The following is a 24,236-nucleotide window of genomic DNA, read 5'->3' as shown; positions in this document are numbered from 1 at the left end:
TATTCAGTGCCAAGTCGACTCACTGCTGTGCCGAGACTGCCCAAAAGGTAGGTGGGACTGGGAGATCAGCTGAGCGAGCCGCGGCGCGACGATACTAGAAATGAATTAGTGAAAGGCTGCTGCTTTGGCTTTGCTCTGTTCGCTTTAATTCAACTGCGCTTAAAACTGAGTGGGCGGGCCTGAGCCAAGATTGGATGGGCCTGGTCCGTAGCCACGCCCCTGCTGCAGTGTATATCCCTCTCCTTTTTGAATTCTAGTACAGTTTTGCATTCACTAGCTCTTTTGGAAGGGTATTCCAGGTATTCACCACCCTTTCTGTAAAAACAATATTGCCTGATGTTCCATTTCTCAATAATGTCTTTACTGTATTTAGTTTGAGTGATTTGAAGGAGGACCAGATTCTGTCTGCCGTGGTGTAGATGTGATTGGTTTTGCATTCTTGTAAGAAGTCTATGATAGATGTTTGTGATTTTGCAAGGTTTATTTATTTCAATTTCTGTTTATTGTGAGTCAGATAATCAATTACAACCAAGTAAGTGTAGAAATAAAGCATTATACAGAATTTGAACTCGGTGTAACAATCAGTGTAACTTATGTTGGGAACATTTAAATCTTTCACATATCTACCAACTCTGCCAAATGCAAGGAAATTGCTCACATTTTCTCCCTCCCTACCTCCCCCCTCCCTCCTTCCCTTGATAGTGAGATACCTGTTAGCAAACATATACATTAATTTCTCACAGGGTTTCACATGTTCATAAGGTGACCTTTCCCGGCTGGCGTGAGCGTTTGCCAAAAGGGTGTCCAAACACGAAAAAAAAAAAAAAAAAAACAGATCCAGGTTTTCGGAATCTGTTTTTTTTCGTGATTTTGCAAGGTTTAATCTTGTGTTTGCTATTTTTGTGTTTAAAATGTTGTGTAAGCTTATCTGCAGTTGGTGGTGTTTCAGTTGATGCCAGTACATCCTGGGTTTTCAGTAGTTTGTTGATGAGTTTGAATATTTTTTCATGTTAATCTCTTCTGGGTTTGCATATGTGCTGGAATATTCTGCTTTAACTTTCTTCATGTTGTTTGTATATGTTCTTATAGCTTTTATCCATATGGTTTTGTTTATGTCTGTTTTGTTTTTGGCCCATGTTCTTTCAAGTTTTCTGCACAGTTTTTTCATGTGTAGTAGTAGCTCCTTATTAAACCAGGGGCGTGGTTGTTTTTTATTTCTTGTTTTTGTTTTGAGTGGTGCTAGTTTGTTTAGTGTGCGTTTGTTTGCTTCGTCCAGTGGTGTTTGTTTGCTTCTTTCCAGGTGTAGCTAGCCCTGCAAGATGTGTGGGAGGGTGGGGCATTTCCTCATTGGCATTTACACCTCTTCTGAATCATACACAAGTGTAAGCTAACTGTTCATTGGGACCCGGTGTTTTGAGGCATGAGTGAGCGGGCAATTGCCTGAGCGATGGTGCTCCTTTTTTGCATGTTTATCCAGATCTCATTGGTTGTTGAAACCTTTTCTTATGCAAAACAGGTTAGGAAATGATAGCCTTGCTTACATTCTATAGCTTGCAAACCATGGCTTTGGACTTAATCATTAGCAGAATTAACTACTGCAATTCTTTTTATCCAGGTATGTCCAAGAGTTTATTGTATAGGCTGTAAATCAGGGGTGGGCAACAGTGAAAGCAGTGCATGCAAATAGATCTCATGCATATTCATTGGGGAAATCCTGAAAACCAGACTGGGTTGTGGCCCTCGAGGACCAAAGTTGCCCACCCCTGCTGTAAATGATTCAAAATGTTGCTGCAAAGCCAGTAGCAAGAACGAGAGACTACACTATTTGTCAGTGCCAGTGGCTCTTTCCTGGTTGAGGCTTAATAAGATAATGGGTTTTAATTACTAGGAGGAATCAGTGATTGTATTTACTGCTTCCTATGTTTGGAATTTTTATGATCTGGTTTTACTTTTTGTAACTGTATGTTATATATTTTTAATGTATCTACTTTGGGATGCATATGTGAGGTGGTATGTCAAATTCAAATAGATAAATAAAAAGCCAAAGCTTTTAGTCCAGAACATGACAGGTTAAAAAACAATAAAAGGTCTGTCTTGTGCGTATTACAAAAACTGCTGCAAAAATGGTCACCATGTGATGTTTTCAGTATCCTGAGTCACAAGTATTCCCATCATGGGTTACATAAGGAAAAGCACAATGAGAACAGGTCAAAGAATGCCCAAAGAATCAAAAACATGAGCATGGTAGAAATTAAGAACATAAGTATTTGCCATGCTGGGACAGACCGAAGGTCCATCAAGCTCAGTATCCTGTTTCCAACAGTGGCCGAGCCAGGTTACAAATAGCTGGCAAGATATAAAGCAGATTTTATGCTCCTTATCCTAGAATATGCAGTGGACTTTCCCAAGTCCATCTTAATAATGGCTTATGGGCTTTTCTTTTAGGAAATTTTCCAAACCTTTTTAAAACCCTGCTAAGCTAACTGCATTTACCACATTATCTGGCAACGAGTTCAATTACTCATTGAGTGAAGAAATTTTCTCCAATTCATTTTAAATTTACTTAGTAGCTTCATTGTGTGCTCCCTAATCCTAGTATTTTTGGAAAGAGTAAACAAGCAATTCATATCTACCTGTTCCACTCCACGTGTGAAAAGAATTGTGGATTAGTAACTGTGTAGTGTGAAATTTAGCCACTTATGCAGAACAATGTTCCCTTACTCATAACCAGCAACATTTGAAAATGATTGAGGGTACCAAACAATACAAATTACCCCTCCCTGGACATAATGAAGGTGCTTGCTCAGTATTGGCGGTGATTAGCACCCATTGGCACCTACAGAGTGGATCCTGTGCCCATATTTGCATCCCTGAGGGAACAGGAGCCACCATATTTGAAAATGGTGACACAAAGGCAGGAGCAAATGGAGATCTCTCCACATAGGGGGGAGGAGTGATAACTTTGGGATGTATTAAAGTTTGAGAGGAAGAGGGATCCTGAAGGCCACAGTGTTTTGCTTTTAAGAAGCAAGGGCTTGGCTGGGGAGGGGGACACAATTTTTGTATTTTTCTAGTTTAAAAATGGGGTTGGGATGAATATATTGAACCTACAAGTGCACTAGGCATTTGGCACCTCCCAGGGGCCTCTGATTTAGGATCAGTGATCCCTTTAAATCGGTGATTCCCAAATGTCACCCACAAATACAGCTTATTAGAGTTCTCACAGATTTCTACTTGTAAAAGTATATTGTTGAAATCATAATCAGATAACGTGATAAATTATGTTTTAATTACCACTTACCTCAGTCCATGTTACTCTAATTCCATTAAGAGATAAAGGAACCCTTAAGTTGATAATGCACTGGATAAAGAAACTGGATCAGATAGAACTCTAAGTTTATTTTCACTGTATTGAAACAGTACTTGGTTTCTTAATTAAGCGTAAGACAACCCAGAAACATGCATCCAAAAAGATCACCATTAAAATTAGGATGCTCAATGCCAGATGCCTTCAACCAACTAAAGGAACCCAGTCCCAGACCATAAATATGTAAACTAGTTTCAGTCTCATTCACTTAAAATTTTTTTTGAGGCAATGCCTTGTAGCGCTATAGAAATGCTAAATAGTAGTAGTAAAAAAAAATAGTAGTAGCACTATAAGCAAGAGCAGTCTGCTTCAGCCAATCCTGGGGATCTTCTTTCAGTATGTCCCACCCCTGAGGGTATGGGTATGACAGAAAACTATGGGATAAATCTTGAAAGTTGCAAGAAGCCTTTTTTTTTCTAGTGGTTTACGTGGATTTGTCATTGTTCTTGAGCGTTCTCTGGATGGTGACACATGATATCTTATATTTAATGGGCCAGTGTCAAATTCTGACACTTTGACAAGGAGTCACAAAAAGAAAAACAATACAAAGAAGACCTTTACTCATGCTGACACAAAGGTTTATTATACGTTTCTCTTTATTTTTTCCTCAGCACGTTGAAGAGGGCTCTTGACAACTTCAAACAGCGTAAGTACTCACTCAGTCTCACTTTCCTTTAGGATGGGGAATATGTCCTGGAGTTTGACTAGTATTATTTTGAAAGGCATTTTGAGGCACGTGTTTAGAAGGAGAAAATGTAGTGAAGCACGTTCTGAACTTGAAGTCTCTTTGCACGATGGCCGTGCAGTACCTGTATGTAACTCGCCTTGAACCAGTGACATAGTCACATGTGGATTCAGGTGGGCACAGGCCCACCCAGCAGTGGTGTCAGGGCCGCTGAGAGGGACAAAATTCCCTGGGCCAGGGATTCCAAGGAGAGCCCGGTGCCAGGGTCTCTCGCTCTCTCCTTCTCCCAGGCGGCCGGCACCGCAATCCCCAGTCTCCACCTACCTTCCCTCAGCTCCCTTCTGTCTGCCATTCGACCCCTTCTTCATTTAAAAACAAAAAAATCTCAAAATCAGCAGCGCAGCGCCTTCCATGTGAAAGCGGCAGATCGCCTTGGGTGGGCCTTTCTTCACTCTGTCCCGCCCTCACGGAAATAGGGACTTAAATCAGAAGAGGGTGGGACACAGTGAGAGAAGGCCTGCCCGAGGCGATCTGCTGCTTTCACATGGAAGGCTCTACACTGCCGATTTCAATAATTTTTTTTTTTTTAAATGAAGGGGGGGGGCGGGGTCAAATGGTAGACAGAAGGGAGCGGAGGGAAGGTAGGTGGAGACTGGGGACTATGGTGCCGGTGACCTGGGAGCAGGAGAGGGAGGTTCAACACAGTAGCGACTGGGGGTAGGAGGGGTGGGGGCAATCCTTGGGGGGGGGGGGCTGGGGGCAGCCTTGCCCCGGGCCTGGCTCAGTCTCTCGGCGGCCCTGAGTGGCACAGCAGAGATGTGACTGGCAGGGATCCCAGGGGCGTAGCCACGGGTGGGCCTGGATGGGCCCGGGCCCAGCTACTTTCCCTCAAGGCCTGCCCACCCAATATCCCTCGGTGCTGGTGCTCCTCCTGCCACGATGGTTCTGTTCCGGCGTCCCTCCAACTACTGTGCGATGTATCGCTCTCCCTCCTCGCTCCACCTTCCCCCCCCCCCCCCCCCCCGCTTTGCAGGCCTTTAAACTTCTAGACCTCCGGCAGCATGCGTCAGTGACATGAGCGCTGCCTTTGGCCAGCCCCGGAAGCCTCCTCTGTACAACGTCCCGCCTACGCGGGAAGCTGTACAGAGAAAGCTTCCGGGGCAGGCTAAAGGCAGCTGTTACATTGCTGATGCTGCGTGCCAGTGGGGCTGGAAATCTTGGAGGCCTGCAGAGCGGGGTAGGGTTGGAGAGAGCTGAAGTAGAAGAGCATCATGATGTCAGCCAGACTGCAGGGAAAAGGGTGTGGAGAGAGGAGGAAGATCATGTGATGCCAGTCTGAAGGGGAAGAAGGGGTGGAGAGGGGAGAGGAGGGACAGCAAAGCAAGAGAAGTGAAAAGGAGGGTGGACAGAGGAGGAAAAGCAATGCTAGACCGAAGGGGAAGAGGGGGTGGAGAGGCAGAGAGTGATGCCAGACCTCAGAGGAAGGGGGAAGAAGGATAGAAAGAGGAGGGAAAGTGATACCGGGCCACAGGGGAAGGAGAAAAGTAAAATATACAGGAGATACTAAAAAGCAGAAGATGGATGGGGAGAGGAGAGATAAAGATGGAGAGAGGGGGAGATGTTGGCATGCATTATGTAAAAAGGACAGAGGGGGGCACATGCTGGATGGAAGGGGCAGAGAAAGTGGGCAGACACCAGTGGAAAGGGGGAGAGGGCAGAGACAGAATGGAAGAGAGTGCAACAGTGGATGGAAGGGGCAGAGAAAGCAGGCAAATGCTACATGGAAGGGAGAGAGAAAGGGCAGACGCTGGATGAGGCAGAGAAAGTAAGCAAATGCTGGATGAAAGGGAGGGGGGGAGAGAGGGGGAGCAGATGCTGGATGGAAGGGAGAGAGTGAAGAGAAGATGAGGAAAGCAGAAACCAGAGACGACAAAGGTAGAAAAAAGATTTATTATTATTATTATTTTATTTTTTTGCTTTAGGATAAAGTAGTATTGTAGTTGTGGTGATAAATAGAAAATGAAAATAAGGAGATCTTTCTATTAGACTAATTTTAATACATTTTTTACTAACTTTCAGAGACCAAAACCCCATCGTCAGGACAGGATACCGTAACATACTGACCTGAGGAAGGAGGTGTTGGCCTCTGAAAGCTAATTGAAAAATGTATTAGTCCAATAAAATGGTATCCTCTTAGTTTCCATTTTTTTTTTGTTTTATTTCTGTTTGTTAATTTGTAAAGTGGTGATTGGTATTAGTCAGTTTTTTCAAATTTACATCTGCTGTCTTTATATTGCACAGTACTAGGGGACATTTTCTGTTTCTGTGGTGTTGCATTGTATGCAGAATCTGACTTATTGGGGGTTCAGTTTAACTTTTGTCTGCATATTTCTGTTTTTAGTTTGTGGTTACTTATTCTAAACTTGGTGAGGATGTATCTGTGTTCAATGTGAAAAAGACATGGTTTTGTGTTGGCAGGATCATTTTTACTAATGGTGCATTGATGTTCTAGTGCTCACTGCAGTGTTTAAGATGCAGCCTTTTCCTAGGTGTTCTTCTGTATTTTGGTTGTTTTCCTAGGTACACCCTTGTTGTGTGAGTCGTGGATTATTATTAAAAATATTTTTTTTCATATAGAGGAGGGGGGTGTTAAAAAATGATCGGCCCTGGGTGTCAAATACACTAGGTACGCCACTGCTGCAGATTTCTTCTTTTTGCCTGTTGCCGGCAGCGCTCTGACGGCTGCCATTCACACAGTCAGCTCCGCTCCCCCCCCCCCCCCCCCCCGCCGTGCCCATCTGGCCATAAGTAAACAGGAAGTGCATCAGAGAGGACCAGATAGATGCGGCAAAGGGGAGCAGAGTGCCTGTGTGAATCGCAGCACTGCCGAGGAACGAAAGCAGCAAAGCTTTTCTACAAGTAAAAGTTGGTTTGTTTTAGTTTTGCTGGTGGTGGGGGTTTGTGTTTTATTTGTTTTATACTTTCTGCATCCAGGATGGCAACTCTGACCCAGTATGGTTACCTTTATGTTTTTGCTTTTGGAATTTATGTACAACACTCTAAATCATGAAAACAGCTGCAAAGGAAAAGTGACTTGTTACCGGATAATAATGAGGCAGCATTGTATTTTAGTATGGGGACTTATTTTGGCTTATCGTGTGTTGTGTGTGTGTGGGGTTTTTTTTTCTCTCCTGGGGATTTAGCTACTTTTAAGAGAGCCTGAAAACTGTGTCTATTTGAATTAGTTATTCACTCACGGATTTGTAAGTTATTGGGAGTAGGGCAGGTGTGCGGTAGGAGTAGGGGCGTGGGCAGGGCATATCAGGTGCCCATCCATCCAACCTGTTGGCCCACCCAAAAATTGCCTTCTGGCTACGCCACTGAATCCACTGCAGTAGTCCAGGACTGGTGACACAGATCATTGTACCAGCATATGAAACATCTCTGCAACCAATAAAGAACACAATCTCCATAGGGTCCTCAATTTCCCATAAAGTGACCCCACCACATTATGCACCTAACTCTAAGCAGACCAACAATGATCCCACCAGAGTCCCAAAACCCACACCTCCTTCACTAGCTCAAGAAGCCCCACTTCAGAACCACCCAGCTATCTTCTGCTGCTGTCCAATCTCCTCCTCCTAACAAGAATTCTGTCATTTTAATATTCAAAGCCAGTTTTCCCTCAGACGTCCTCAGCCCATCATTTAGCATTGCTAAATGTTTCCCAGGATTCTTCCCAAAGTTATAAACTAGCTGGATATCACTGGCATACAAAAAACCCATTCAAACAAGACCTAAGGGAAATCTCCTATGAAATCAACCAAAGCCTACACATTATGAATTCCTGGGCAGATGCATTTCAGCTGAATCTAAATGCAGAAAAAATCCAATGCCTAGTACTCACCTCTCAATACAATAAGAATACATTTACCACTATCAACACACCTAAACTAAGTCTACCAGTTTCGGATACCCTAAAAATTCTTGGCGTCACCATTGACCGACACCTAACACTTGAGAATCATGCGAAAAACATAAATAAAAAGATGTTTCATTCAATGTGGAAACTAAAAAGAATTAGACCATTTTTCCAAGGAATGTCTTCCGCAACCTGGTACAATCATTGGTACTCAGTCATCTGGACTATTGTAACTCACTCTATGCCAGCTGCAAAGAGCAAATACTTAAAAAACTCCAGACAGCCCAGAACACGGCAGCCAGACTAATATTCGGCAAATCAAAATACGAAAGCGCAAAACCCCTACGAGAAAAACTACACTGGCTCCCACTCAAAGAATGCATCACGTTCAAACTTTGTACCTTAGCCCATAAAATCATCCATGGTGACGCCCCAGCCTACATGCCAGACCTAATAGAACTTCCACCCAGAAACGCAAAAAAATATTTCGCACTTTCCTCAATCTTCATCCTCCCAAGTGTAAAGGCCTGAAATACAAATTAATGCACGCATCTACCTTTTCCTATATGAGCACGCAGCTCTGGAACGCGTTGCCACGTAACCTGAAAACTGTCTATGAATTGACCAATTTCCGCAAACTATTGAAAACCTATCTCTTCGACAAGATATATCACAAAGATCAACACTTGTAACTGTACAATCTTTAATTTATCCAGAAATGTTCTATACTATCTTTTGCTTTAACACTATCATGTATTTCACCACCATGTAACCCAAAACCCTCTGTAAAACCAAATGTATTGTAAGACACATTGAGCCTGCAAAGAGGTGGGATAATGTGGGATACAAATGCAATAAAATAAATAAATAAATACAAAAAAACCCCATAAATCCCAAACACTGAATCAACCAGGCCAAGGGTTGCAAGAAGATATTAAACAGCACAGGAGATAAAAAAGATCCTTGAGGAAATGGTCACTTTTTAGGATGAATGAGCCCTTGGACCGCGGTGGAACAGCTGTGGGTGAGTCCCTGCAGAAGGGATTGCTCCCTTAGAGGCTTTGAGGGAAGCAGGAAGCTGTACCCAGAACTGGAAGCTGAAGCTGTGCAGGAGCTGAAACCAGGACTGGAAGTGGGAGCTGTGCTAGAACTGGAACCAGGACTGGAAGCAGGAGCTGTGCTCGACGCTGGCACCAGGGCAGGAAGCCGAAGCATGTGCTGAAAGCTGGAACCAGGGCTGAAAGCTGAAGCTGAAGCTTGTGCTGGAAGCTGGAACCAGGGCTGGAAGCTGAAGCTAAGCTGGAACCGGGGCTGGAAGCTGAAGCTTGTGCTGGAAGCAGACGCTGTACAGGACACTGGAACCAGGACGACCTGTTGCAAGGCAAAGAGGCAGAGAGCAGTGATTGCAGAAGAAGGCCCAGGGTGATGATGTCAGTGAGGGGCAGACCCGAGCAGCGTCAACCCGAATCTAGCCTCCCCCACAAGAGCATGCACAGCTGTCGGCAGGCTGGAGCAGGGAGCAGCATGTAAGGCAGCAGAGTGTGCCACACAGGACCCTGACACGGAGGTAAGGGAACACGGGGGCGATCGTGACAGAAGCCCACAGAGTGGTTTAAATGGGGGCCAACAACTGATCATTCACTAGAACCCAGGCAGTTTTATCCCAAAGAAACAAACCCATGTGACCTCTGCTACTCCTATCTCCACAAACTGGTGCAGTAGCAAATCATGATACACCAAATCTAAAGTGGATTCCAAATCCAATAGTAGCCATATTACCTGTTAAACCTTATTTAAATGGAACACTTTTTCCTGTACCATCAATAGAAATCAAACAAAATTAAAACATGGAAAAGAAAATAAGATGATACCTTTTTTATTGGACATAACTTAATACACTTCTTGATTAGCTTTTGAAGGTTGCCCTTCTTCATCAGATCAGAAATAAGCAAATGTGTTAGCTGACAGTGTATATAACAGTCCCTCATAGATGGTCTAGCAAGGTGGGTAGGAGATGTGTATGGGGACTTCAAAGCATTCCATAGTCTAGCAGGATGTTTGTGGGGAGGGGAGGGGAGGGGAGGGGAGGAGAGGGCGATAAGCAGTGAAATACAACTTATGGTTTACAGTGGGCTAGAAAACCCAGATCCTTGTTAAGTCCTATCCATTGGGTGTTAAAATATTCAATCATTCTGATTTCAAAGGTTTTACGTTCCTGTATTGTTTTAAAGTTACCTTTCAGTATTCTCACTGTGAAATCACTGGTACGGTGTCCTGGTTCTGTAAAGTGCTGTCCCACCGGACTCCTGTACCGTCAAAAGCACCATTTCCGTGTGATGTCCTTTGTTGAAACCTGAATCTCCACTAAAACCACGATATCCCTCACAAAGTCAGACAACTAATTCAACACTGTATGTACTACTTATCACTGGGATTGGTAGCATGGAATCTTGCTGCTGTTTGGGATTCCACCAGGTACTTGTGACCTGAATTGGCCACTGTTGGAAGCAGGATACTGGGCTGGATGAACCCTTGGTTTGACCCAGTATGGCTATTCTTATGTTCTTATGAAAGGCTAGTTAGGTATCAGAATATAATACCCACACTCTAGTGGATCCAGAATTTAAAAAAACAAACCCGATATACTTTCACTTAAAGTGCATCACATTGCACCAAAAGATTCAGATATAAAAGGACCATATCCTTCTACAGGCCTCTTAAGTTCACTCTGTCCAGTAGAAGTTATTGTTTTTTTTTTCATAAGTCACATGATATTATCTTCAGTCATCAAAGACCTCTAATCAGTTACCATTTTGAAAACAGACATGTTCTTACCTACCAATCAGAACTCTCTAAGAAATAATAATTTAATTAATTTCTTAAAAAAGAAACCCTCCTCCAATCAAAGACCATATTGAGTCTATTTGGGTTTACTGCATTTAATCCAAATATCCACCACTGTTCTGCTCACACCAATAAAGATTTGAATTCCTCCTCCAATACTTGCTTTCATTTGTTATAAAACAAGAAAACAGCTGTTCAGAGAGGCCTGCTCTCAAAGATCTTGTCCTTTTTAAATACTACTTTAAAATGGTTGATAATTCTCAAGTTTAATTTTTTGTTGCATCTTACCTACATGCAAAAAAATCTTTTCTAACATAAATTAGTTTTGTGTAGAGACTTTTCTCTGAATACAGATATCACGTTTAAAGTTTATTCAGTGCTTTCTGTTCCGCCTATTAGTGATGCCAGATATGCAGCTTACAGTCTACATAGTAGTAGAAGAAAGAGGCAGGGAAGCGAAAAAGAGAACGAAAGAAGACAATCAGTAAAGAGGGTAAGGGGGATGAATTACAATATTCATGATAGGAAAGCAGGGGAATAACGACACACACTAAGTAAGGGGTTGACCAGAGGTCCTACGGTACCTGTGTTTGACACTAGCGGAATGCTTTCTAGAAAAGGTAGGTTTTCAGATCTACCTTGAAATGGTCCAGGATGAACTGTGTTCTGAGGTGTTCTGGGAGCTGGTTCCATAGCTCAGGGCCTTTCACTGAAAAAATGCAGTGCCTTATCATCGCATGAGTGTCTTCTCTAATTGTAGGGACGACCAAACATTGCTGTGTCAATGAGTGGAGGGCACGGGCAGGGATGTAAGGAGACAGCAAGTTAGCCAAAAAAGAGAGGGTTCTGCAGTACTTCTGATTTCAAATACTAAAAGTATTTTATAGATGATGCATTGAGGAAGTGGCAGCCAGTGGGATGTCTTCAGAAGGAGGATTACGTGGTCATATTTCCGGGCACCAGGTATAAGTTTAACAGCCATGTTCTGGACAATTTGAAGGCGGTAGAGTTCCTTTGATGTAAGAGATTTATAGAGTGAATTGCAGTAGTCAAGCTGGCTTATAATTAAAGAATGGATAAGGACATTGAGTGCCAATGGCTGGAGTAAGTAACGAATAGAACAAATCAGTTTTAGCTTGTAAAATGACCGGCGGACAATAGTAGATTGTTGCTTGTGAAAGATGAGTTTGTCATCAAAAACAACTCCAAGGATACGGATACTGGAGGCCAGAGGAATAGGGGTGTTGGAAAGGAGTAAAGATGAAGCAAGGGAAGTGTCTTTATTACTGCCAATGAGAAGCAAGATAGATTTCATAGGATTCAAAAACAATTTGTTTTCCAGGAACCAGTCAGTGAGTGAGTGAGCTTAGTACTGAAGATTGAAATGTCATGTGAACTTGAAGGGTCTAGAATATAGAATAGTTGGATGTCATCTGCATAGGCAAATGTATTAAATCCAAGAGAATGTGCTAAGAACAGTAGAGGGGCTAGGAGAACATTAAAAATAATGGGACGAGATGGATCCCTGAGGTACCCCAGAAGTTGAATCAGATTGAGTAGTCAGCACTATATAGGAGCGGTGGGCTAGGTAAGAGCTGTACCAGGCATAAGCTTTCTCTTGAAGCCCTATCTGATAAAGATGAAGGAGCAAGAGGGAGTGAACTACCAAATCATATGCTGCGGTAAGGTCTAGGGATAAAAGGAGGACTGAATGAGATTTGTTAGGATGGGAAAGGATATAAGTCATTAGTCCTAGTACAGTGGTTTCAGAATTGTGATTAGGACAGAAACCAGTCTGGTGAGAATGTAATATTTGTTTTTTGAAAACCAGTTTCGATGTTTGCCGGTGTACTATGGATTTGGTGAGCTTTGCCAAAAATGGGAGATTGGCTATTGGTCGGTAGTTGGCTGGGTCTTGAAGGGAGTGAACTAGGTCCTTTTTTGGGGGTGGATGTAGACAGTTTTCCAGCTGTCTGGCACAAAACCCATGGAGAGACTGAGAGAAACAATAGAATGGATATAGGGAATGAATGTGGATAAGAAACGCTTAACCAGGCAGGAAGGTTGCAGGTTGTGAGGTGCTGTGAATTGAATTGGAGTGGAGGAGTGGCCTAGTGGTTAGGGTGGTGGACTCTGGTCGTGGGGAACTGAGGAACTGAGTTCAATTCCCACTTCAGGCACAGGCAGCTACTTGTGACTCTGGGCAAGTCACTTAACCCTCCATTGCCCCATTTAAACCGCATTGAGCCTGCCATGAGTGGGAAAGCGCGGGGTACAAATGTAACTAAAATAAAAAATAAGCCTATCGAGTACAGATTGAGACAGGGGGCTGAAAGAGGCTAGTACAGTGTTAGGGGAGGTGGAGGGTGGTGTGACTCTAATTGGGGGAGGTCTCAAGGTCAGAGATAGAGTAGCTGATGCTGATGGCGAAGACAAGGCAAGAAGAGCACAAAGTTGTATGAACTTGTTTTTGAAGAACTGTGCCTGGGTTTGTGCATCTGGGATGTTACAGGGGATATCTCCACTCAACCGAAACTGCGCTTACTAAAGTCTCCAATGACCTATTACTGGCTAAATCCAGAAGTCAATATTCCATCCTCATTCTTCTTGATCTTTCCGCTGCTTTTGATACTGTCGATCACAGCATACTTCTCGATACCCTGTCCTCACTTGGATTCCAGGGCTCTGTCCTTTCCTGGTTCTCTTCCTACCTCTCCCTCTGCACCTTTAATGTTCACTCTGGTGGATCCTCTTCTACTTCTACCCCTCTGCCTGTCGGCGTACCTCAGGGTTCTGTTCTTGGTCCCCTCCTCTTTTCTATCTACACTTCTTCCCTTGGTTCATTAATCTCATCCCATGGCTTTTCCTACCATCTCTATGCTGATGACTCCCAAATCTACCTTTCTACCCCTGATATCTCACCTTGCATCCAAACCAAAGTTTCGGCGTGCTTGTCTGACATTGCTGTCTGGATGTCTCAACGCCACCTGAAATTAAATATGACCAAAACCGAGCTTCTCATTTCCCCCCCCCCCCAAACCCACCTCCCCACTCCCCCCGTTTTCTATTTCTGTTGATGGCTTTCTCATTCTCCCTGTCTCCTCAGCTCGAAACCTTGGGGTCATCTTTGACTCTTCTCTCTCCTTCTCTGCTCATATCCAGCAGATTGCCAAGACCTGTCGTTTCGTTCTTTACAACATCCGTAAAATCCGCCCCTTTCTTTCCGAGCACTCTACCAAAACCCTCATCCACACCCTTGTCACCTCTCGTTTAGACTACTGCAATCTGCTTCTTGCTGGCCTCCCACTTAGTCACCTCTCCCCTCTCCAGTCGGTTCAAAACTCTGCTGCCCGTCTCGTCTTCCGCCAGGGTCGCTTTACTCATACTACCCCTCTCCTCAAGACCCTTCACTGGCTCCCTATCCGTTTTCACATCCTGTTCAAACTTCTTCTACTAACCTATAAATGTACTCACTCTGCTGCTCCCCAGTATCTCTCCACACTCGTCCTTCCCTACACCCCTTCCCGTGCACTCCGCTCCATGGATAAATCCTTCTTATCTGTTCCCTTCTCCACTACTGCCAACTCCAGACTTCGCGCCTTCTGTCTCGCTGCACCCTACGCCTGGAATAAACTTCCTGAGCCCCTACGTCTTGCCCCATCCTTGGCCACCTTTAAATCTAGACTGACAGCCCACCTCTTTAACATTGCTTTTGACTCATAACCACTTGTAACCACTCGCCTCCACCTACCCTCCTCTCTTCCTTCCTCTTCACATTAATTGATTTGATTTGCTTACTTTATTTATTTTTTGTCTATTAGATTGTAAGCTCTTTGAGCAGGGACTGTCTTTCTTCTATGTTTGTGCAGCGCTGCGTATGCCTTGTAGCGCTATAGAAATGCTAAATAGTAGTAATAGTAGTAGTAGTAGGAGTATAAGTGGTAAGTGACCGAAGGATTTGGTAGAGTTTAGATGACGTGGGGGCTTTTGAAATTTCGGCGGAGTAGTACTCCTTTTTCCGAGAGAGCAGTGTAGTTTTATAGGATCTTACTTTTGACCTGTAGATTGTGAGATGAGTGATTGAGGGATCATGCTGCCACTTACGTTCCGCTTGATGGAGCTGTTGTTTCATCTGTCGAAGATCAGCAGTGTACCATTGTGTGCAAGGTAATTGAAGCACCCTAGTATTGCGAGGGACTAATGGGACCAGGGTGTTGAAAGCAGTAGGAAGTTCAGAGTTCCAGGAAGACACTTGAACCTCCAGGGGAAGATTGGTGAAAGATGGAAGGGTAAACGAGCATGTTGGCCAATAAGGAGTCAGCATAAAGATTGCTAGTATCTCTGTAGGGAAAGGGAATGGGATTTGATATACCGCCTTTCTGTGGTTTTTGCAACTACATTGAAAGCGGTTTACATAGTATATACAGGTACTTATTGAACCCAGTTCCCCAGAATCAAATTTCACTGCACTAACCACTAGGCTACACAGAGCGTAGGTAAAACAGATGAGAGAGCGATCTGTCCAGGGGAGGGAGACTGGGCTAAGGAAGGGGATAGAGTCGGCTGAAGAGAGGATCAAGTATAGAGTGTGCCCCCCCACGATCAGTGGGTTCATCCACATGTTGGACCAGGCTTAGATCAGAAAAATGGTTAAGAAGCTCTGGAATAAAGTGAGAGGTTTGGTCTTCAACATATTAAAGTCTCCAAAGACTAGGAATGAGTATGAGAGGTAAAATGGTCAGCGAGCAAGGTTTGCAGCAATTGAAAAGAAAAGGGGGAGGGAGGTAGAGAAGTAAAAAAAAATGCAGGGGTGGAGGTGAGACAAGAGAAAACTACAAGGTTTCAAGTGGGCCCTATGAGTCAGAAGCAAAGCCTGAGAGGCCTAACTTAGAGGAATATATAACAGTGAGACCCCCACTGTGACGATCAGGCTTATTGACGAGATGGTAGGAAAAACCTACTGGTGTTGCCTGATTGACATAAATCATCTGTCTTGAATAACTATGTTTCCGTAAGGCAGAGTAAGTCCAGTTTATGAGAAACAATAAGGTCATGAATGAGAAAATATTTGTTCTGCAAGGAACGAGTATTAAGGAGTCCAATTGAGAGTGTGTGGGTGGGAGAAAAGGGAAGGTAGGCCAGAGGGCTGGCCAAGGGGAGAGGGTATAGATATTGTTCTGATGAGCGAGAAGACAGATTCTGAGGGAAAGTGGCCTGTAACCCCAGAATACTGGAATTGGCTGCGAGAAACACATAGTAAAAGTGCAGAGCAGGGGGGAGATAAAGACACTAAAAAAAAAAAATGGGTAGAATAGTTCATCATAAACAAACAACAAAAAGGGTGTGCATGAAGGAGCGCACTAAGGAACAGGACCTGCTCCTTGTTCATGCTCATAAGTACATAAGTAGTGCCATACTGGGAAAGACCAAAGGTCCATCTAGCCCAGCATCCTGTCACCGACAGTGGCCAATCCAGGTCAAGGGCACCTGGCACGCTCCCCAAACGTAAAAACATTCCAGACAAGTTATACCTAAAAATGCGGAATTTTTCCAAGTCCATTTAATAGCGGTCTATGGACTTGTCCTTTAGGAATCTATCTAACCCCTTTTTAAACTCAGTCAAGCTAACCGCCCGTACCACGTTCTCCGGCAATGAATTCCAGAGTCTAATTACACGTTGGGTGAAGAAAAATTTTCTCCGATTCGTTTTAAATTTACCACACTGTAGCTTCAACTCATGCCCTCTAGTCCATGCGGCACTTGCCTATGTGGCATGCACCACTAAGGTTCTTTGAAGAAATAGTACCACCTTTTGTGAGATCACTTCCGGCATGGGTGGGCTTGGTAGTCTGGAAGTTTTACCACAGTGAGGAGACAGCAGGTATCAGAAGGAGCTCTGAAAGATATAAGATAGCAGCAAGCATTAGCTAAAAGCAGAGAGCAAATAAATCATTTATATGCTCCTTGTATCATTTTGAAGAAGAGAGCTCAAACCAGGTCTTCCATTCTAGCCATTAGGCCACTTCATTCTTTCCAGTATAACCACAACATGTGTGGACCAGATCATGCGATACTCTCTCTTAGGCATTAGGTAGCAGGAGAAAGGAGGGCGTGAGGGAGATTTGATATTATGATAATCCTATTGAATATTTCTGTGTTGGTAGTTATTGTACACTGTTTTTCTACTGTGACCAGTGGAAGGTATTGTGATAAGTAAAATATTACATTTTCATACATGAAATCAAATTGATTGCAGAGATAGAGAACGTGGGACAATGTCATATCCAGCTGGCACAGATTCTACGAGATGAGGCCAGAAAGATGGAGGAGTTCAAGGAAAGGCAGAAGCTGCAGCGGAAAAAGGTGAGGCATATTTTCCAAGTTAACATCTGGCCTTTCTGAAAAGAATATTTGGGGGCAGCCCAGTGACTTAGTAGCAGCACTGTGTACTACTTTGCAAAGGGTCTCCAGTTCAGTTCCCAAAACATAGTGGAGGAGTGGCCTAGTGGTTAGGGTGGTGGACTTTGGTCCTGAGGAACTGAGTTCGATTCCTGGCACAGGCAGCTCCTTGTGACTCTGGGCAAGTCACTTAACCCTCCATTGCCTGCCGCATTGAGCCTGCCATGAGTGGGAAAGTGCGGAGTACAAATGTAACAAAATAAAACTGGTCTTTAGCAGCCCAGATCAGCCATGTATGGAGCTGCTGGAGAGAGGGCAAGCAAGTCCTGGCCCTCATCTAAGGCTGGATTTCAAGCCACAATGCAGGGTTTTGGAAGAAGCCTCAGGACACTGTTGCATATTCCCAGGCCAGAAATAACTGGAACAGTCTTTTAATACAGGGACTGGGCTTCCAAATGGCAGGTCTGATTTTGGTAAAGTTATATCTGATGAGGTAAATTCCCTTTTAAGAAAGCTAGTTAAGTTTTTTGTTTTCATGATCATTGTCCTTCCTACTTACTAAGGACCATTCCAACTCAATTAGTCGATTGGATAATGTCATTACTAAATGTGTTAGTTAGAGAAGGTAATTTCCCTGAGGAACTTGGGAAAATAGTTCTAACTCCAATTCCGAAATCAAATGGTTCAGAATTAACTGAAGTGTCTAATTTTCACCCTGTTGCTAGTATCTCTTGGCTCACTAAATTAATGGAATCTATAGTTGCATCACAGTTAATGTCCTGTTTAGACTCACATCAGTGTCTCCATGAGTCTCAATATGGATTCAGACCCATGCACAGTACTGAATCTCTATTGGTGACATTGGTTACTAAAGTTTTAAGGCCTTATTAAGTCAGAATATTCCATCTGTTCTGATGCAATTTGATGTTTCAGGTGCTTTCAATGCTGTGGACCATGCATTAGTTGTAAATAGGTTGTGTGATTTGAGATTAGCTGGAAATGTCTTGGAATGGTTCAAGGGCTTTCTTAGCAACAGGCAATACAGTGATAGGAAGAATAGGAAATTTTCAGTTGCTTGGAGTTCTATTTTTGGTGTTCCTCAGGGCTCACCTTTGTCACCAGCGTTGCTTAACATCTTTAAGTTCCATGGATAATTCACTATTTTATGTTGCCTCTTGATGACATCTTTATCTTACTACCTTTGCCAAAGAATGTTGTTGATGTAGGCGTTTTAATTTCTGAATGTATTTCAAAGACCCACTATTGGGCATCTTCAAATTTATTTAAAGTAAAAACACAGCTAAGACCAAGCTGCTCTATTTTGGCACCTCAGTAACTAGAGTTACATAAAATCTAGTCTTTAAAACAAGGAGAAATACCCTTTGATAAATCATCTAGAGTATTAGATTTTATTTTGGATCGACAACTATCTACGGAGCATCAAGTTGATAATTTGTGCAAAGGGGTGTTTTGCTGAATTACGACAGCTTAGAGCTATAAGATCATCTTTTTTTCCAACATAGTTTAGATTGCTAGTACAGTACAGGCTATAGTTTTGCCACATCTGGGCTACTGTAGTTCTTTGAATGTTGGCATCCTCGCCAGAAACAGGAGTATGTCCTCTAGTGGTTCTTTCTCCAATGTTGTTCTGCTATCCGCCAGTGTACCTAGACTTGTCCCTAGGCCCTCTTCTATTTTCTCTCTCCACTTGTTCTCTTAGAGCGCTATTATCCTCTCATGGCTTTCAGTGCCATTTTTATGCTGACAACTCCCAGGTATACTTCTTTACATGACACTGCCACCAAGAATCCAGTTTCCAGAGGGGGTGGGATGTGGCAGAGGGTAACTCCAGACCAACGAAAGGTAGCATTTCTTCTCTGGGGAGAAGATTCAGGACAATGGTGGAGGGGGAAGGGGGAGGACGAAAAGTGCTGGATGTGGTCTGCCAAGATACAGCTGTAGTAGCAGGAAATAGGGGAGATGGTGAACCACAGGGAAAGGGGGAAGATGCAGGGGAGGGAGAGAGGGGAGACAGGACCATGAGGACTGAAAAGAGATACTGGACCAAGGGCTACATTGGACCTTTCAGATCCTTGGAAAAACCAAGGATTTTGCTGGGCAGGGATGGGGGACTCTCCCATCAGTAAAATCCTCAGTCCTTTGTGATCTGAAAGGTCTGTTGTGGCCCTTAGTCCAAAGAGCAGCTGTAAATATATGTGCATACATTCCATGGGGTAGTTTTTCAAAGGGAAATTATGCATAGACATTCTCTTTGAAAACTGGTTAATGTGTGTAGCTGCTGCATAAATTAGCAGCCAGTTAAATTACCTTCTAACCTTCCACAGCAAAATTAATCCCCTCCTCTGTGAATAGTATTTTTTGCTTTCCTTCACCTACTGCATTGTCTTGAGAAGGGTCTCACTTGCAAGAGTAATTGCATGTTATGGCAGTCTGGGGCTCCATGGCAGTGTTGTCTATTGCCATGCAGAAGCTCCTGGATCTGGGAGTTGATAACAGTAAGCTTAATAGAAACATTTAGCTCCCCAGTGCAATAAGCAAATTACAAATTAATGCTGCATTAAAAAGTGTGTACTCTCAGAAAATAACAACACACACTGCTGGGGTAATGAGCAGCCAGTCTATTTCCACTGGTAAAACAGCTTTGAATCTTGCTCTCATGATGTATTTGTATATCACCAAGAGGAAGATGGTTTTTATCCTTGGTCTCAGAATTATTTGACAGAAAGAAGAGTCCTACTATGGCCTGCTCCAAGGAGCCATAGTAGAAGAAATGTGAATTTGTCAAGAAGCAAAAATAAGTTTGCCAACTGGAGACATTTCTCCCCTAATTTCTAGCAGCTTTATTTATTCTTGTAAAAGCCTTTGGAACTTGAAAATTCCCTGACTCAGTGTTCAAGTTCTTCAGGTTTATTTTATAGATGCATTCAAAGCAGACTCTGTTTTAAAAAAGGGTGTGTGTACACAGTCATGAGAGCCAAAGCTTGTAAAATTATCAATATTTCCTTCCTTAAACTGTTTGTGGTCTGCAGTTCAATAAAGGATTTTGTTGCTTTTATTTTTGGCATTCTACATAGTATAATGGGTGTAGAAAGCTTGCCACAAAACAGAGGTATTTTTTTAACTACTGGAAACAGTCAAGGCAGATGGTGTTTCTATTTTTGTATGGCAAAAACTCTACGAATTTGCATCAGAATGAACTAAAAGAGTAACAGGGTGCACACATGTATCCCAAACTTATTGCTGTGACACTAATTTGAATTCAGAGAAATAATTTTCAGTTTTGCTTCTGAGACTTTTTTGAAAAATATATTTAAAAATCTCAGTGCTACAGCATGCTTTCTGGGGTGATGAGACCCTTCTTCAATAATTTTTTTCTTCCTTGGAGCAAGTAGGATGAATTCCGTGAACCTCTTCACTGGTAGTCACTAGGCTCCCTCAAAAATTCAATAAAAAAAAAAGTTTTATTTTCCATCTGGGAAATGTCTTTAATTCCCTTTTCAAAATTTGTACTTCTGTTTTGCTGACACCATCTTACTTATCATAGTAACATAGCAAATGACGGCAGATAAAAACCTGTACGGTCCATCCGGTCTGCCCAACAAGATAAACTCATTTTACATAGTATGTGATACTTTATATGTATACCCGAGTTTGATTTGTCCTTGCCTTTCTCAGGGCACAGACCATAGAAGTCTGCCCAGCACTGTTCTTGTACTAAGTTCTGAAGCTAACGTCGAAGCCCCTTCTAATTTACACTCAAGCCCATCCCTATCTATTCAGTCACGATCAGGGCATAGACCGTAGAAGTCTGCGCAGCTCCAATTTTGTTTCCCAATTACTGGCGTTGCCACTAAATCTCCGCTAAGATTCCATGGGACCATTCTTTCTAAACAGGATTCCTTTGTGTTTATCCCACGCATGTTTGAATTCCATTACCGTTTTCATCTCCACCACCTCCCGAGGGAGGGCATTCCACATATCTACCACCCTTTCCGTGAAAAAATACTTCCTGACATTACTCCTCAGTCTGCCCCCTTCAATCTCAATTCATGTCCTCTAGTTCTACCGCCTTCTTATTATGGCTAAGAAAAAGGCCACAGGTTTCAAACAGTCTACTGAATAAAGGGGCCCTTTTACTAGCATTAGTACGTGACTCCTGCGTGCTAAAAAGCAATACTGCGGAATGTGCTGAGGTGTTCCTCGGTAGTGCGCTGCTCAGCATGCGCTAATCCTGTGCTGAAATATATATATATTTTTATTTTTCAGTATGGGAAGCATGCCCATGGGCGGAGAGTAGGTGCAACTTGCGCTAATCAGGTAGCGGGGGCACATTGCTGCATGCTGCCCGATTACCATGGGAGTAGTGTGGGAGCCCTTACCACTAAGTAAATAGGTGGCACTAAGGGCTCCCATGGTAATGGCCCTGTGCTAATTGGGAAATTAGCATGTTGCCATTAATGGGGGATATAGCATATATCTCTCTAAAATATCGGAATAGGTAGAATATTCAATCCACAGTAATCCAAAAATAATTCTACAATTAATTATGAGTGTTCAAGGGTAGATGGAAATCAATTGAAAAAAGGTGGAGAAAAAAAAGACCTCAGTGAAACCGGATACACCTCTTAGTAAAGGACACACCTTTTAATTAGAGAGGGAACCTCTTAATCATTAGTCTTTTTAAAAAAACTCCACGTTATTAACTTTCATATTTATTATACCATCTCACCCTTATAAACATTCATGTAGGGCGGACACGCAATGCTTCATATCAAAAAAAGTCCAATTGTATAAAAATTACTTATCTTGGACGGTGGTTGTTTCCGTCTATACAACTTCACGAAGTATTTTCTTCTATTTCTCTTTAACTTATATTATCCTTTAATGAATCCCGACAGGGAAACCCTGTTTCGCCACTATCCGGCTGCCTCAGGGGAAAATATGTTAGTTCAACACCTCCAAGAACAATTGACTCGCCAGCATACTGTCCTCTGGCTTCTATATAGAATGGCGGTCGGCGTTTTTGTTAGACCTTCCAGATTAAATACACAGCTTGTGACGTCATTCCGTTCTTCTGACGTATATTCATAAGAACGCTTTCCATTCGATGGATATATTTAAACCTCTCGGTATGACAGTTTGTAATGTGAAAATCCATCTCTGCTCCTTTCTTCGCAGCACATTTCTGATATCCCCCTTTCTCTCCGTAACTTGAATCTGCTCTAATACCATGCATTTCAACTCTGAAAAGTCATGCTGTTTATCTACACAATGAGTCACCATAGGTTCATGCATTTTATGTGACTGTATGCAATGTCTGTGCTCAATAAGTCGAATCTTCAGAGCCCGTGAAGTCTGCCCCACATAATTTAATCCGCACGGGCAAGTGATAACATACTGTATATCACATTTCTAGACGTGCAGTTAGTGATAGCACGGCAAGCATATACCTTTCCAGTATTCTGATCAATAAATTCTTTCGTTGTCTTCATGTTCACACAAACCGAACATTTCCCACAGCTACTGTGCATACCTTCATAAGTGTGACTAAGACGTTGTCTATTCCAAATATCAGCAGGACATAGAATATCACTCAGATTATTATTCCTTTGATATGCAAATAAAATTCTCAAATTTTGAAGGCAAGGATGGACTTGTAGAAGGGGTAGATGTTTTTTTTATAATTTTAGACATGATTTTCGAGTGTGAATTAAATTTAGTCACAAATGTCAATATCTCTTCCTCCGATTGAGATGCCACTTTCGGTTGAAGCAACCACTCTCTATGATTGTGAGATGCTCTCTTTTTAGCAGAAGATACCAACTTATTCGGATATCCTCTATCTAACAATTTCCTCTCCAGCTTGTTTGCATGCTGATAAAACTGGTCTCGAGTGGAACAGATACGTCTATATCTAAGAAATTGAGCAAAGGGTATATTAGATCTACAATGATCTGGATGCATGCTCCTAAATTGTAAGGTAGTATTTCTATCTGTAGATTTTATGTAGATAGAAGTCTCCAACTTCTCATTCCGAACTCCCACCCATATATCTAAGAAAGCGATACCTGTGCAGCTATGTTTTGCTTCAGATTTGATAGTGTCGTGACAGGCATTTAATTTCTCCACAAATTGCATCAACTGAAACTCCGTACCATCCCATATCATAAAAATGTCATCAATGTACCGGAGCCAGCATACTGCATGCCCAAACAATTCCAACGTATATATCTGTTTTCTCTCTAAATTTTCCATAAATAAATTTGCGATTGTAGGAGAGCAAGCTGCTCCCATCGAAACTCCCATTTTTTGTATATAATATTTCTGATTGCATGTGAAATAATTCTCTGACAGTGTAATCCATATCAGATCTATAAGGAAGTCAGTAGGCACTAACTGAGGACGAGGTTCTCCGTCCAAAATTTCTCTCAAGACCTGCAAAGCTTCTTTTTGCGGGATAGATGTATAGAGGGCCCACACATCTAGCGTCACCAGTCTCATACTTGAAGTAAATCGCTCTTGTAGTTCGTCTAGCAATCTTAAAAAATGAGAACTGTCTTTTACAAATGATTTAATCTTCGATAAATGAGGTTGTAGGATTCTATCTATTTATTGAGCAGAACGCTCTAATAAAGAACCTCTAGCCGATACGATAGGGCGACCCGGAGGTTGCTGTATGCTTTTATGAATTTTAGGTAAAGTGTAAAAAATTGGCACTTTAAAAAATCTAAGATTCAAATAATTATACTCTTTCTGAGTCAAAAAGCCTAATCTTCTGCCTCTGTCTGTCAATTTGGCAATGTGTTCTTGGACTATATCAGAAGGATCTTCATCCAGCTCTATATAGGTCTCCTTATCTGTTAATTGTCATTGGATTTCTCTCATATAGTCTGTGGTGTTTTGTACCACGACTGCCCCTCCTTTATCTGCCCTACGAATCGTGATGTTAAAATCTTGTTTCAAGCTTTGCAATGATTGCCGTTCTTTTTTGTTCAAAT

General features: G+C 42.6%; 1 protein-coding gene across 1 annotated transcript in view; it reads left to right on the top strand.

Annotated features, from left to right (window-relative positions):
- Nucleotides 1–24,236, top strand: part of LOC115461845 (proline-serine-threonine phosphatase-interacting protein 2-like) — a 156,556-nt gene that overhangs the window by 57,603 nt on the left and 74,717 nt on the right. Inside the window, exons 3-4 of the mRNA XM_030191901.1 lie at nucleotides 3,979–4,013; nucleotides 17,075–17,181. Of these exons, the coding sequence (XP_030047761.1) occupies nucleotides 3,979–4,013; nucleotides 17,075–17,181 (142 nt within the window). The remainder of the gene's footprint in view (nucleotides 1–3,978; nucleotides 4,014–17,074; nucleotides 17,182–24,236) is intronic.

The sequence above is a fragment of the Microcaecilia unicolor genome, chromosome 2, assembly GCF_901765095.1.
Source record: "Microcaecilia unicolor chromosome 2, aMicUni1.1, whole genome shotgun sequence".
NCBI classification, from domain to species: Eukaryota; Metazoa; Chordata; class Amphibia; order Gymnophiona; family Siphonopidae; genus Microcaecilia; species Microcaecilia unicolor.
This window is presented reverse-complemented; position numbering and strand designations above follow the sequence as displayed.